This window comes from Lynx canadensis, chromosome F1 (assembly GCF_007474595.2).
Source record: "Lynx canadensis isolate LIC74 chromosome F1, mLynCan4.pri.v2, whole genome shotgun sequence".
Classification (NCBI taxonomy): Eukaryota; Metazoa; Chordata; class Mammalia; order Carnivora; family Felidae; genus Lynx; species Lynx canadensis.
This window is the reverse complement of record NC_044319.2, coordinates 14,730,984-14,746,897: the sequence shown is the minus strand read 5'-3', so window position 1 is coordinate 14,746,897 and position 15,914 is coordinate 14,730,984. Positions and strand designations below refer to the sequence as shown.

General features: G+C 43.2%; 1 protein-coding gene across 1 annotated transcript; it reads right to left on the bottom strand.

Moving 5' to 3' along the window:
* Positions 1-660: 660 nt before the first annotated feature.
* FASLG (Fas ligand) lies at positions 661-9,233 on the bottom strand. The gene is made up of 4 exons (XM_030302793.1): positions 8,105-9,233; positions 6,992-7,037; positions 2,556-2,612; positions 661-1,327 (listed from the first exon to the last, which is right to left on the bottom strand). Exons 1-4 carry the CDS (start codon positions 8,447-8,449, stop codon positions 933-935), a joined length of 843 nt encoding a protein of 280 aa, XP_030158653.1. The 5' UTR covers positions 8,450-9,233; the 3' UTR covers positions 661-932.
* Positions 9,234-15,914: the final 6,681 nt, after the last annotated feature.

Here is a 15,914-nt window from a genome sequence, read left to right as displayed (position 1 = left end):
TCCAGTCACATGCATGTGGACATGTGCACATGCATGCACGCACACACGCATGCACACACGTGTGCACACATACACACCTCTACAATTGCACTGAAAGTGTACATGCTGTGTAGGGAATGGACCAACTTCCCAAAAGATCCCCCTTTCTATTCTGTTAGCATCACCTGGTAGCTTAGGCTATGCATTTAGAAATAAAGATGCTGCCGGGGCGCCTGGGTGGCTCAGTCGGTTAAGTGTCCGACTTCAGTTCAGGTCACGATCTCGCGGTCCGTGAGTTCGAGCCCCACGTCGGGCTCTGGGCTGATGGCTCAGGGCCTGGAGCCTGCTTTTGATTCTGTGTCTCCCTCTCTCTCTGCCCCTCCCCCATTCATGCTCCGTCTCTCTCTGTCTCAAAAATAAATAAACGTTACAAAAAATTTTGAAAAAAAAAAAAAAGAAAGATGCTGCCAATGGGACACTGGCCTTTTCGTCTCTTTAGCTTATCATGCAAGCCTAGTCTTCTTTTTCCATCCCTTATACACTCATGTCACATCCATATATCTGAAAGGCAGCCTCCCCTGAGGTAGACAGTAAACTCACCCCAAGAGGTGAGTTAATTGTCCTTTCCAATGGGCCAAAATGCTTTTGGCCACTTAAGATGAGTGTAGAACACCTTGGTAGCTGCTTCTCCCTGCCTCTGCATCTTCACATGGCAGCGAGAGTCTCACGTTCTTCAGTCATATTCCCCCTCCCATCTGGCACATGGACCAGACAGATGGACATCTATAGTGAGATGAGGAACTGTAGACCTGCTGGACCCTGTAGTCTCAAGGTCTACTTGGCTCATGTCTTCTCACTTGACCTCAAGTGGGCTTAAGAAGACTCTCATTCAAGATCATATTCTCAGTGCCTGTAACAAGGAACCATACGGAGAGAATCCCAAAGTGCTTTTCTTAGAGCTTATATAAGCCAAAAAATGTCTTAGATTCCTCAAAACTGACCAGAGATAATTCAGATACATTGACATATAAATGGTCAGCACTGGTGAGATTGAATACTGCCCCCAGGTAGCTGCTGCGGGCCCACATCTGGCCAGTAGTGCAGTAGTTCATCATCTTCCCTTCCATCAGCACCAGGTCCTGGGGATACTTAGAGTTCCTCATGTAGACCTTGTGGTTCAGGGGTTGGTTGTTGCAGGACTGACCCCTGAAGTTCACTTTGGAATATACAAAGTACATCCCAGTGTCATTGATCACAAGGCCACCCTTCTTATACTTCACCCCAGAGACAAGGGCAATTCCATATGTGTCTTCCCATTCCAGAGGGATGGATCTTGAGTTGGGCTTGCCTGAAATCAAATCAGAGAGGAGCGTTCAGCCAGGAATGCTCATGTATCCAACAAAAGAAGCTTCCAAGGCAAAAACTGTGGGCCTTTCCTTGAGCAGATGACCAAAGTGACATAGCCCATATAGAACAGGCCAATGGGTCAGACTTGATCCATTACTGAATGCCTTCAACACCTCTATTAAATTGCTTGCCTCAGTTTATCATCTATACAACTGGGACAATAATATATATGCTAGTCAATTACAATGGGACATTATTGAGATTATTTTAGCTCTCTGGAACAAAGATTCTATAGTCGTCAGAACTAACACCAAAACTTCTAGGCTTCGAGGTTCCATCAGTGAGGAGGAAAGCCAAACCCAAGGAACTCTGAAATTCTAAAGTTGGGAAGAATCTTTAGGGATCACCAGGTCCAACTCCTTGCCTACACTAAGGAGTCTTCAGTCCCCTACTTTGGGCTAAAATTCCCTTTCTTTTATGTCCCCACAGCTGTATACACATACCTTCACCAGAGAATACTCCCCATTACTTAAATTACTGCTTATGTACCTGTCTTTCTTAAGGTATTAGACCTTAAGTTCCTTGAAGGCAGGAACCATGTGTTATTCATCTACATGTCCCCAAGACTTGGCACACAACATGTGTCCAATAAATATCTGTTGGTCCAAACTGGATCATTCTACAGCCTCTGCCTAAATAATTCCAGGGGCAGTGGCACATCAGTTTCTGTGATACTTTTCCACTTTCAGATGTTAATGGACTACACCCTGGAAATGCCCATACCACACTGTTATCAAATCACTTCACTCCACTACGTGACCACATGCAGGAAGTCCCGCCGTGCCAGGACTGGGCCTTTCTCTTCATTCCCAGTTCTACTCTTGCAGAAAGCAGGGCGAGGCTCTTCCAGAAAACCAGAAAAGCACTTACTCCCCACCTTCCCAGATCTCACCTCTTATGCCCATGCCCCAAATCTCATACAATTCTTTGGAATTATTGAAGAGTGGGCTCCTGGTGGAGTTCCATTTCTCTAGTTCAGAATATGGCCTAGACTGCGGTAGGGGTTCAGTCTGCGTGTGAGGTTGACTTGACTAGAAACATGGGACCATTCTTGGGTGTCAAATACTATCACCAGAAAGTAACAACTCCCTCAGAGCACAGTACCCAACCAGCTATGCAGCTTTCTGTCAAAGGCTTTCCCAAACCCCATGTACCTTCCAGATACAGACCTGTTAAATGGGCCACTTTTCTCAGCTCCCTTTTTTCAGAGGGTGGATTGAGTTGACCTGTATCATAGAGAGATGAAAAATACACGTAAAAATGAGACACCAAACATTCTTTTGTTGGGACTCTGAACAGGTCATTTAAATAAAAGTGATTTTTTAAAAACATAAATGACAACAGTCTGACATATACTAATCATGCAAATTCAAACCATAGAACTCACAGGAACCTGTATTTCAGAAACAAAGAGGTCAAAAATAAACCAAATTGAACCAAAATAAGCCAAATTCAACCAAATTGAAATAGACATGTGCATAGTTATAATGTCACAATAAAACAAGAAAAAGGTTGATTTGTAAAGAGCTATCAGATCAGTTACTGCATTTGAACTTGCCACAACCCTTTGAAGTAGACGTTATTGTTCTACCTTATAGATGGCTAAATGAGCTTAGAACTTGGGTGGCACTGACCCAGCTACTCAATATCAGAGAAGGATAGACACTCAGGTCTCCTGACTCCAAATTAGGATTTTTCTACTCTGGTTCTGCTGTCTGTAGCACTCCTCAGGACAGAGGCCAAAGAAGACTGTGATTTCACCTCCTGGCCATTAGGTCTCCCCCCAGGTGGCATTTGACAGTCTGCCCAAATTAATCATCCTCAGATCTCAAATGCCTCGAATAGCTCCTTATTGAATATATAATTGTGTAAAAGTTTCCCCAGCCACACGATCTCTGCCTGTCTGACCAGCCTCATCTCCTCTACTTGCTCACATTGGCCAAGGCTGCACAACACGAGTTCTGATATAACCTGAACACACCCAGCTTCCAGCCCCTGTGCCTTTGCTCATGCTGTTCCGTCTGCCCAAAACGCCCTCCAAACAGATCCTTCTGGCAAATTCCTATCAACCCTCTAAATACCACCTACAACACCTCTTTCTTTGGGAAACCATCCTAGGCCTTTTTAATCAAATATTTCTCCCTCCTTTGAAACCTAGAATCACTCTGTCTTTACCTCTCTTGTCAGTTCTGACTCCCCGTTTCTGAGGTGCCTGTGTAACTTGTCTTATTCCCCTCAAATAAAGGGCAAATTTATTACTATATATTTAATCTACCAGAGTACTTAGCTCATTTTCTGACACAGGGCATATAGCCAGTAAATATTTGTTAAATTTAATTGGAGGAGTTAAAATAGACAATAGTTCCCAAAGTAGACATTGTGTCTCTGACTTCAGGTATTTTAATCAAACTGAGCTACCACTTAGCTAATGAATTCAGCTAAGGCATTCAAGAAAGATTCATAGAAAGGCACTCATCCACATCAAGTTCCTTGTGATTAGCCTGTAAGACTCACATATGGCATGAGAATGCCCCAGTCAACTCAGAATGTTACCTGACTAATCATTACCTCTCTAGCCACCCAAGACCACCCACAATGAATGAGGTGTTAGTGAACAGGAAAGGCAAAACTGAGTCTCCTCTACATTCCTATACCACAAACCATCTGTGCAACTCGTCTGACATTCAGCCAAGTGCTGACAGGAAATGGAACAGAGAACCACATGTTGCGTATCTTTATATCCCTCACAGAGCCTTGTACAGTGTTATTCTCATAAAGGGTACTCAATAAAAGTATCTTCTGGATAAATATTGAAATAAACTGGAAATATGTCCTACGCTTCAGTGATGAATGTTTCCTGCCCCCAGGGTCTTTGCACATGCCATTCTCACTGCTGGAATGTTTTCCTCTGTCCTCCCACTGCACATACATGCACACTCACACACACACATGCACACACACACACAAAACACCTTCTTAGAGGGGACTTTCCAGGCCACTCTATCTTATGTCGCACTTAGTACAATTTGAAATTATGCCGTGGCCTGCTTGCTTTTGTTTATCTTTTCCAGCTTGCTAAAAGCTCTGTGCAGGCAGGACCCTTGTCTCTCTTGTTTTCAATCATCACCCAACACCCAGCACCCAACCTGGCACATATGAAGCACTCCAAGAACATTTGTGAATGAATAAAAGACTTAATGAGTTAACTGTGGGAAAATGGAAAGTGAAAAAGGAGCAAATAAGAATGTTTAAATAACTAGTCCTTCTAGTTCTTTACTAAGAATAAAAAATATGCATATGCACTTATATAGCCAATATTAACCTAAGCATGCTGTTTTATAACTTGTTTTTTTGTCTAACATAGAATGCACAATCTCCATGACATTAAATGTCCTTCTAATATATGGATTTTAGTTGCTGCGTATTAGGAGCTCTGAATACACCATAATGTATTTAATCTGTTAAGAGGCATTTAAGTTTCTTCTGACTTGTTTATTATAAATAGCCTAATAAGGAAGTGATGAACATCCTTATCTATGAGATTTTAGGTATTATCTCTGATTATTTTATCAAGATAAATTCTTAGTGATGAGGTTGCATGGCAAATGAACACTTAAATTTTTGGTACATTTTTCCAACTGCTCTTCAGATAAGGTATAGCAATTTACCTGTTCCCTGGCTGTCAACTAATGTTTAAGCAAACTTTCTCTCACATTTTGCCAATCTGGTTTTTTTTTTTATCTTTACTAATTGGATGGATGAAAATGGGTATCCTCTTGTTTTAATTTGCATCTCTTATCTTATTAATAAAGTTGCTAATTTGATTTCCGTGGGATAATTCACCAATCTCTGGCCCATCTGGGTTGATGTAAAGAAGATACTTGTTTACTGGAAAAGGTAGACCTGACTCATCTGTTCACTTAACTTTTAGTTACTAAAATGATCCCAGAGAGTGGGTGAAAGATGAGTAATTAGGGACCTGTTTCACCAGCCACATTCCACTGATTTTCAAAGCTATTTTATTTTAGAAATCCTCCCAAGGCTTCATTTTTCTACCAAATATTTCTACTCTGCTTGAATACACCTGGACTTTCTAACACTTAGGGACTTGGACCTAGAACTAGAGACCAGAGCATCCAAAGGATGGCTCCTAAAGAGCCTACATTCTGGAGCAGTAGGATGACTTGGGTCACCTACGATAGACACATAAGAAAATCTGGAAACAGCCTCCCCTCATTGGATGGCCAGTGCTGTCTTCTGTTTGCTTCCCAGTTTCTAAGGATGAGATTTACCTATTGTCTTTGCAGACACATCTTGCTTCTCATCTTTATTTCTCATTCCATGGCCGTCATAGACAGATGGAAGTTTCCCTATTTCATAAGGCGCCAGTCTATATACTGGAAAGCCCTGTAGTTGACAAAGCATCAGGAGCCTGTGTTTCTTTCCTTCAACCCCAGTTCTACACCTGTGGTTTTGGGCATATCCCCTAATCTGTCTGGTATGTTGTTTCTTTTCTGAGAAGTGAGATGACTGGACTAGATTTGCTCCAAGCTCCCTTCCAACTCTTACCAAATCCAAAGTTCAGTGAACTTGGTTTAATAAACCAGAGCATCCTAAATCTACCTGTCCATAGTTTCCAAACTATATCCCAAAATTTCACAAGGTCAGTGTTCAACATTTTCATCTTCTCCCTTGCTCTGAATCTCACATAAAGGACTTTCCTTTATTATTGAAGGTAGCTCATGATTGCCTTTTTGGGGGAAGTTGGACTAGCCTTTGAAAAATGCCTAAAGTCTTTCCCCAAGTTTGCCAGTGAATGCAAAAGATCAACCCCAATGTGGATAATTAATTGCCTACTTTTTAAAAAACTTAAGGGCGCCTGGGTGGCTCAGTTGGTTGAGCATCCGGCTCTTCATGTTGGCTCAGATCATGATCCCAGGGTCATGAGACCAAGCCCTAAGTTGGGCTCCATGCTGAGTGTGGAACCTGCTTAGGATTCTCTCTCTCTCCCTCTGCCCCTTTCCCCTGCTCACACTCTCTCTCTAAAAACTAAAATAAAAATAAAAATAAAAGCTTAGTTATATAATATATCCTATAGAATGTATATCCTATATATATCCTATAAAATATATCCCAAAAAAATTTTTTAAATAAAGCTTGACTCTTGAGCAAACTCTCAGAGAATTTAAAGAGGAGAAGACTTTTCCCAGAAACATCTGTCTGTTCCCCCACCCTGCCCCCCTCTCCCTATGAGTTATAGCCACTGCCCTGTTCATGAAAAGCAGGAGCCCTGAGGAAGGGGACAGGCCTGGAGCCAGCTGCTTAGGGGACAAAAGTTGTATATGTGTGTCTCTTTCCAAAGCCAAATGGAAATTATTTTGAATTGTGTGCAATATTCAATTATATTGGTTTTGAATGATTAAATTCACTTCATGTTTAGGGCAGCTCAAGGAACCAAAATGACTAGAGATTCAGAATTAGCTAGGATTCCTTTTGTAGTATACAATTATCCAAGAATGAGATGGAATTCAAGGCATTCCACCAACGTGGTTCAGCAGTGAGGGCTGTCTTTAGAAACTCAACATACATGCATGAAAGAACTCACCTATTTGCTTCTCCAAAGATGATGCTACATGCTTTTGGCTGGTGGACTGGCAAAAGAGAGAGAGAGAGAAAAAAGATATATAATAAATATGAAGTTCTTTATGCTTAAGGAGCAAAATTGTCAAATAAACCAAATAAACCTGAGAAGGGAATCTAAATACCTCAGAACCTTTCCTAACTCAGACTTTGGCCATGCAATTGTGTCTTACCATGCCTCCATTTGTGTGTGTGTGTATGTGTGTGATTTGGAATAGTTCTAATATTTTTAGGTATTTACAAGGAAATTTAGTTTGGTCATTTAAACGAACTCACTTCTAAGCAAGACCTCAAAGTTCCTTTTCTTTTTTGAATCACTAAGCTCTAGGGAGGGAGGGGTTCAGCAGACTAACTTGCCCACTGAGAAAGAAAGAACAAGAACTGTCAGTCCTATTTTGGCCCCAATCCTTTCCAGTATAGAAAGTATTCCTTTCACTCGTTGGAGCTTCCATTTCTCTGCCTACAGAATAGAATCACTGGAATGATCCATTTCTTTTTTTTTTTTTTAAGTTTATTTATTTATTTTGAGAGAAAGAGAGAGAGAGCATGCACAAGCAGGGGAGGGGCAGAGAGGAGAGACAGAATCCCAAGCAGGCTCTGCACTTTCAACACAGAACCTGACATGGGGCTTGAACTCACGAACTGTGACATCCTGACCTGAGCTGAAATCAAGTTGGACAGTTAACTGACTGAGCCACCGAGGCACCCCTAGAATGATCCATTTCTAAGACAAAAAAAAAGGATTAAAAACTACTTCTCGGGGCACCTAGGTGTCTCACTAGGTCAAGCGCCTTCCTCTTGGTTTTTGGCTCAGGTCGTGATCTCAGCGTTCATGAGTTCAAGCCCTGCATTGGGCTCTGTGCTGACAGCACAGGGTCTGCTTGGGATTCTCTCTCTGCCCCTCCCCTGCTCATACTTTCTCTCTCTCTCTCTCTCTCAAAATAAATAAATAAATATACTTAAAAAAATTTTTTTAAATACTTTGCAAGTGAGACCATGATCCCTGTGGGCCGCGGTAGTCCCCCCCCCCACCCCTGCCCCATGGCTTCAGGGCATAGTCATCCACACAGCAGCTTACCTCTCTGAGTTCAGCCAGCTCCTTCTGGAGGTGGAAGAGCTGAAACATCCCCAGCCCCAGTCCAACCAGGGCCACCAGAACCATGAAAAACATCACAAGAAGACACAGCCCTGTGTTGTGGTCCCTCCTCGTCTTCAGAGGTGGCAATGGCAGTGGGGGCAGCGGTGGTGGCGGTGGTGGTGGTGGTAGTGTTGGTGGTGGCGGCGGTGGTGGCCTCCTTTGTCCAGGCCTTCCTGGCACAGAGGATGGACAAGGGAGGACCGACCCTGGAGGGCCCCAGGGAGAACTGGCCCTGCTGTCCACCCAGTAGATTTGGGGGTATGGGTAATTCAGGGGCTGCTGCATGGCAGCCTGTTCCTCGGGCTGGTCCCCAGTGAAGATGTCAAGACCAGGACCGCTGTTTCTGACTGCTCCAGGGAAGAAAAGCCAGCTCTGTCTTTATAGAGTTTCCATAGGCAAGGGAAACACCTCTCTCGTTCTCTCTTTCCTTCTGTCTTTCTGCTTCTCAAAGAGACACCCACTCACTTTGCATCTGAAGCTGAGAAGCCTCAAACCGGCTCAGAGCAAACCCCGGGAAGTTTCCGCCCACAATTTTCTGGTGAAAGCCTGCAAGGCCCCAGCGGCTGCTGCTGTGTTCCCTGAGATGCCTGTAGAAGAGCCTTGTCTTCCTTGGGCCCTGCGAGAGCAGGTGGTACTGGGTGTAGCCCCGTGGGGTTTGTCCACTGCCCAGCGCCAGGGAGAGTAGCCAGTGGGGTCTGTCCAGGCCCCCAAGGGCAAGACTGTGGAGCCTCAGCCAGAGGAATTGCTTGCACATCTTACCTTTCACATGAGGGACTCACTCCCTTGCTGCTGTCCTTTCCCCACACCCAAGTACTCACACTGCAAAGCACTGTAACTCATGGGGTAAAAGTCTGCCCCACCCCCTCCCTAGTGATTAGACCCCAGGTGGCAACCCCGTGGCTGATATGCCTTTTGGACCCCATTGACCTGCTTTGTTCATGCCTCAAAATGTTTTTTTGTTTCTTTTCACTGTTGTCCCCTTTTAAAACCTGGGATATTCCAGGGACACCTGTGTGGCTCATTTGACTGAGCAACCCACCTCGGCTCGGGTCATGATCTCCAGGCCCATGGATTTGAGCCCTGCGTCAGACTTTGTGCGGTCAGTGCAAAGCCCGCTTCGGTTCCTATCTCCCTCTCTCTCTGCACCTCCCCAGGTTGTGCTTTCTCTCTGTCTCAAAAATAAAAACATCAAAAAATATGAAATAAAATTGGATATTCCACATTAAAATCTACATTTTTTTATTATTATGTTTTGAAACATTACAATACTGGCGTCTAGACCTGCACCGCTGCGGTACTTTCAGAACAGACAGAGCTGCTCTAGGCTGGCCACCTGCTCCCCTCCCCACCATGCTTCACACCCCCCTCACCCTGTGAAATGGCCTTCCTGGCCCCTGCACGCATGTGTTTGCAGCCTGTGTTATGGTTGTCAGATGTAGTACTTGGTGCCCTGATAAATTTGAATTTCACATAAATAAATAATTTTTAGGATCAGTATATCCATATACAATGTGGGCTACACACACAAAAAAATTATTTGCTGTTTATCTGACATTAAAATTTAACCAATTGTCCTGTTTGTTTTTTTACTAAAGATGGGAACTCTACCTGGACTGACATCACCCTTTTCTCTGGCTTCAAATACTATTTATTATTTTTTAATATATATTTTAAAGTTTATTCATTTAGTTTTGAGAGAGAGAGACAGAGAGCAGGGGAGGGGCAGAGAGAGAGGAAGAGAGAGAATCCCAAGCAGGCTTTGCACTGTCAGCACAGAGCCCAATGCAGGGCTTGAACTCATAAACCGTGAGATCATGACCTGAGCCAAAATCAAGAGTCAGATGCTTAACCAACTGAGCCACCCAGACACCCCTTCAAAGACTCTTGAAATGCCAGTAACTCCCAAGTGCTTGGCTCCAGTCACAATCATGTTCCCATATAACCCATAAAAACCTCTCACAAAACCTATTTTCCATTTTACCAGAAGGCTCCACGTTTCAGATCTCATTAGCATTTATATCATGCTTTGACATTGCTGTGGCTACTATTCTGACTCTCCACCTGTGCCAAACCAATACCAAACTTATTTCCCGGCCACATTCTGCCCACCCACCTGGGTTCCCATACTACCTGTTTCACTTGAAACTTGTTTCAACTTATTTCACTTGAAGTTGTCTTTCTGGTGACAACTTCAACTCCTCTCTCTTTCTCTTCTGCAACATTTAAGCCAGGACTATTGATTTTCCCCGCAACCTGCTTCTCACATAGGCACACCCTGTCCTGTATTCTTCCTGTCATTGCCTTAGGTCACACTCTTATTATCTCTCACCTGCAATAGTGCAAGGGCACCCTGACTGCTCTCCCTCCCACCAGCTGTCCCAAGCACATATCACCCTGCAAACTGAGGCAAGAATCATGCTTGTGAAAACAAACTCAATTATCTCACTTTCTTGCTTAAAACCTTCTGTTGGAAGGTTTGATACCGGAAGTCGTCCAGATTCCCTAGCATGACACATGCATGGACTCTTTCCAGTTAGACTCCAACAGCTGGCACTGCCTCTTCCCCAAACACTTCTGCCCACATCCCACTCTCTGCCCATGAGACAGTGTGACAGGTAAGAGCAGAACTGACCGCACAAGGTTCTCACTATCTTTCAGAGGTGGGTAGGGTTAATGTGCTTTCAAACTCACATATGGCTTTATTCATAGTCATTAAAAATGGCAAGTTTAAAGTTCATAATCATCAAAATATATCATTTTAAGAACTCCACCATACATGCAACAAAAAGCCCAACAAACAAAAATGTTGAAAGTATCCTGAAATAACTCAAACAAAAAAATTGTAGAGTCATATTTTTAAACTGTAAAAATTTTACTAAAAATGGCAAAGATTCAAATAAGTGAAAAAACACACTTATTTTTCTGTCCTCTGGGGAGGACAGAAAGTGTTGCATGATGCTTAGAGCTTTGTAGTTCTGCCTGTATTCAAATTCCAGCTCTTCCACTTATTAGCTGTGTGAACTGGACAGGTCACTGTCCCTCCTCTGTGCCACAATTTTCTCATCATAAAAATAGGCATGGTCAGCAAGCTGGTGCAGCCACTCTGGAAAACAGTATGGAGGTTCCTCAAAACATTAAAAATAGAACTACCCTACGACCCAGCAATGGTACTACTAAGCATTTATCCAAGGGATACAGGTGTGCTGTTTCGAAGAGACACATGCACCCCCATGTTTATAGCAGCACTATTGACAATAGCCAAAGTATGGAAAGAACCCAAATGTCCATCAATGGATGAATGGATACAGAAGATGTGGTGTGTATATATATATATATATATATATATATATATACAATGGAGTATTACTCAGCAATCAAAAAGAATGAAATCTTGCCACTTGCAACTACGTGGATGGAATTGGAGGGTATTATGCTAAGTGAAATTAGTCAGAGAAAGACAAATATCATATGACTTCACTCATATGAGGACTTTAAGAGACAAAACAGATGAACATAAGGGAAGGGAATCAAAAATATAACAACAGGGAGGAGGACAAAACATAAGAGACTCATAAATATGGAGAACAAACAGAGGGTTACTAGAGGGGGAGTGGGGGGGAGATGGGCTAAATGGGTAAGGGACATTAAGGAATCTACTCCTGAAATCATTGTTGCACTATATGCTAATTTGGATGTAAATTTAAAAAAAGTAAAATTTAAAAAAAGGGGCATGATCAGGTGTGCCCGGGTGGCTCGGTCAGTTAAGCATCCAACTCTTGGTTTTGGCTCAGGTCATGATCTCACAGTTCAGGAGATTGAGCCCTGAGTTGGACACCATGCTGACAGCCTATTTGGGATTCTCTCTTTCCCTCTCTCTCTTTCTGCCCCTCTCCCACTCACGCTGTCTGTCTTTCTCAAAATAAACACTGAAAAAATTGGGCATGATCGCAACAGTACTTATTTCATAGGGCATTGTGGGCACTAAATGCGCCAAAGCATTTGATACGCTTAAAATAGTCCCTAGCAGCAAAGTAAGCTCTTATCAAATATTATTGTTGTAAATGTAGGAAATCTTCCCACATGTAATTCATCTGTAGACTTAAGAAACTGATGGTCTTCCACTAAAGATAAAAGAAGGTGGAGACAGGTTGCAGGGAAAAGCACAAGTCGATGCCCAACAATCAGTATCTGGAGATTCTACCGGTGGACTGACTGATGGACTGATGGAACCCTCTGTTTCAGACTAAGATCCCCCTTGTTCTTCTCTCTCAAACTCCCACAGACACTTCTGGCATTCTTCTATCAGAATTATGCTATACTTTCACATCTCCCTCTGCCCTGCTTCTTGATTCATTCTGTAATAGGAGGAGGAATAAAAATCATAATATCTGCCCCCGACCCACCCAATGACCCCTAATCCTGGGAGAACCTGAACAGAAATAGAGGCCGAGAGCAGTCTTTAAACACCACTATTGCTCTTTGATAATGCCACCAAACCTCGTATGTCCACAAAATCATGGAGAAATAAAAACCCTAAAAAACAAGAATAGGGACTCATCATAGGGAGTACTACTAGAACCTTGCTAATTAGCAGAAACAATCTTTTCAAACCAGATTGCTGGGGGTGGGGGGGGGGAACATACATATTTGCCTTTGAAAGATGCACTGAGGGCGCCTGGGTGGCTCAGTGTGTTAAGCATCCGACTTCAGCTCAAGCCATGATCTCACGGTTCATGAGTTTGAGCCCCGAGTCGGTTTCTGTGCTGACAGCTAGGAGCCTGGAGCCTGCTTGTGTCTCCTCTCTCTGCCCCTCCCCCGCTTGTGCGTGTGCGTGCTCTCTCGTGCGCGCTCTCTCTCTCTCAAAAATAAACACTAAAAGTAAATTAAATAAATAAATGAAAAGGAAGGAAGGAAGGAAGAAAGAAAGAAAAGCACTGGAGGGATGCCTGGCTGGCTGAGTCGTTACAGCATGCAGCTCTTGATCTCAAGGTTTGTGAGTTTGAGCCCCATGTTGGGTGTAGAGATTACTAAAAATAAATAAACTTAAAAAACAAAAGATGCACTGAATAAATAAATCAAAGGGCCAGCAGGCTGGCAGCTCCCACGTGTGGGAAACTAATTGAGGAACTTTCTCATCCTCACCTTATCCCTCCTACTTCCTCTGGCAGCATCTCTGATTCTGGAACCAGGGTTCCTTGAGGATGGACGGGGGAGAAAGATTCAGAACTGGGATTTCTTTCAGAAAAAGGTAAGATTGCCAGTCGTAGAGATTTAATGGGATGTGGGTGAAACTTGAGAGCAAGTTTAAGTGCAGAATCAAATCAGAGAACGCTCCTTGTACAAGTTGTTAGAATTTTATAGGCATCTTACCTCATTAGATGAAATTCAAATTATTAATGATGGTCCCTCTAGTGTTGTAATTCTCTTCAGAAATTGTCCTGACTCTTTAGTAAAAGAATTCCAATGATCGTTCCCCAGTGTGGCATGTTAGCTACATGGAGGTTAAGAGGACAGAACAGGAAGCAGAAGGGACCCTTCTTTCTGGCCTTCCGGTGTTTAAGCCAGAGAGCTGACTCAGTGGACTGTGGCCTGAAGCTCTAGACGTGACTCAGCAGTAGCCCAGAGAGCTTCATGGTGGACAGCAGCTAACTCTTCCCTGGGGACAGGGAAAAGACTAAAAAGACAGGGATAACTGAGTACTAACAAATTACATGTGGTACACGGTCTATCCTGTTCACTATCACTGGGTGAAAACTCAAGAAACATATGTTCGCTGAGCTAATAAATACAGAAGAGTCTGAAGTCAGAAACAGGACTCCTGTGGGAATTAAGATTCTTCTGGAACCTCACTCAGTGATGCTGTGTGTTCCTTCTGATGATACTCTTCAGGTGTTGTTGGCCTGCTGTTGACATGGGGGAGCACAGCAACATTGTCCTTTCCCCTCCTTTCTCTGAGGCCAGCCATGTCACTCCTTCAGTTGCCATTGATGGAAATGTAATTCAGATTGTGTCCGTCTGTTTTTAAAATAACACTTCAGGGGGTGCCTGGGTGGCTCAGTCGTCAAACATGGGACTTCAGTTCCAGTCTTGATCTCATGGTTCACAGGTTCGAGCACCACATCAGGCTCTCTGCTGTCAACACAGAGCTCGCTTTGGATCCTCTGTTCTCTCTCTCTGCCCCTCCCCACTTGTGCTTTCTCTCTGTCTCAAAAATAAATAAATATTTATAAATAAATAAATAATAATAAATAAATAAATAAATAAATAAATAAAATAAGACTGAGCCTGGATGGCTCAGCCTGTTGGGCAGTCGACTCTTGGCTTCAGTTCAGGTCATGATCTCAAGGTTGTGGAATTGAGCCCCGAGTGGGACTCCCTGCTGAGTGTGGAGCCTACTTGGGATTCTCTCTGCCCCTCCCCTGTGCTCTCTTACTCTTTTGCAAGATAAATAAACATTAAAGAAAATAAAAAATAATAGTAAAATAACACTTCAGTGGCTTCCCATTGCCGTTAGAATAAAGTCCGGTATCTTTAGATTGACTTCCAAGCCCCTCATTATCTGGGCTCTTCCTTCCTCTGCAACTCTCTACTCTCTTCCTCTCATGACACACTGTGGCCACACAGGCCTTTCAGTTCGTTAAAAGTTCTTGCCCACCTCAGGGCCTTTGCCTGAGATGCTGCCATTGGCTGGAATGTTCTTGACCCCACCTCTGCCCTACTTTATTTATTTATTTATTTATTCATTCATTCATTCATTTAGAGAGCACAGGGAAGGGGCAGAGAGAGAGAGGGAAAGAGGGAGAGAATCCCAAGCAGGCTCCGTGCTGTCAGCACATAGCCCAACTTGGGGCTTGAACTTGCAAACTGTGAGATCGTGACATGAGCCGGAATCAGCCACCCAGGCAACCCACTTCTACCCTACTTTTATATGACCAGCTCCCAGGATCCTTCAGTTCTAAACTGAATATCACTTCTTCAGAAAGGTTTTCACTGGTCATTACATTTAAATGAGAGAATCCCAGTAGTATTCTCTCTTATAATACTCTGGGCTTCGTAAACTTTTTTGGTACTTATCCCATTTTCATAAATAGATACAGGTACAGAGTCATGTCTATCTTCTGCACTCTATTGTATATCTAGCCCAGCATGGTGCCTGATAACTAATGTGCATGCCATAAATAAACGTTGAAACAATTCTTACCAGACACCCCCTATGATAGTTGATAGCACTCTCAAATTACAACTCATTCACTTTCTCAATTTCTCATCAAATTTTGGCTCTTAAACCCTGAGACAAGTCAGAAGACATTAGAAAAAAACCACACAGGCTTAGACTGAAGCCATCCATCCTGTTAATAATCCAACTGGATCTCAGAGCAGCCGTTGGTCTTTTCTGCCTCCAGATGACTTCCTTGCCACCCAAGGCATGTCCCAAGAAGACAGGGAAAGTCTGTCTTCCCTCCTGACTCAAAAGTTTTAATACCATCCCGTGCAGTCACTGTTTCTTTCAAGAGACTTACCAAGTTGCTTGCAGTTAGAACCCTGTTAACCCTGACATGATAAAGTTTAGGTGGCGGCTCAGCAGATTGACCATCTTTTTATTTTTTATAGTTTTATTAAAGGGTAGTTGACACACAGTGTTACATTAGTTTCAGGTGTAGAGCATAGTGATTCAACTTCTTTATATGTTATGCTGTGCTCCCTACAAGTGTGGCTACCCTCTGTCACCATATAATGTTGTTACAATACT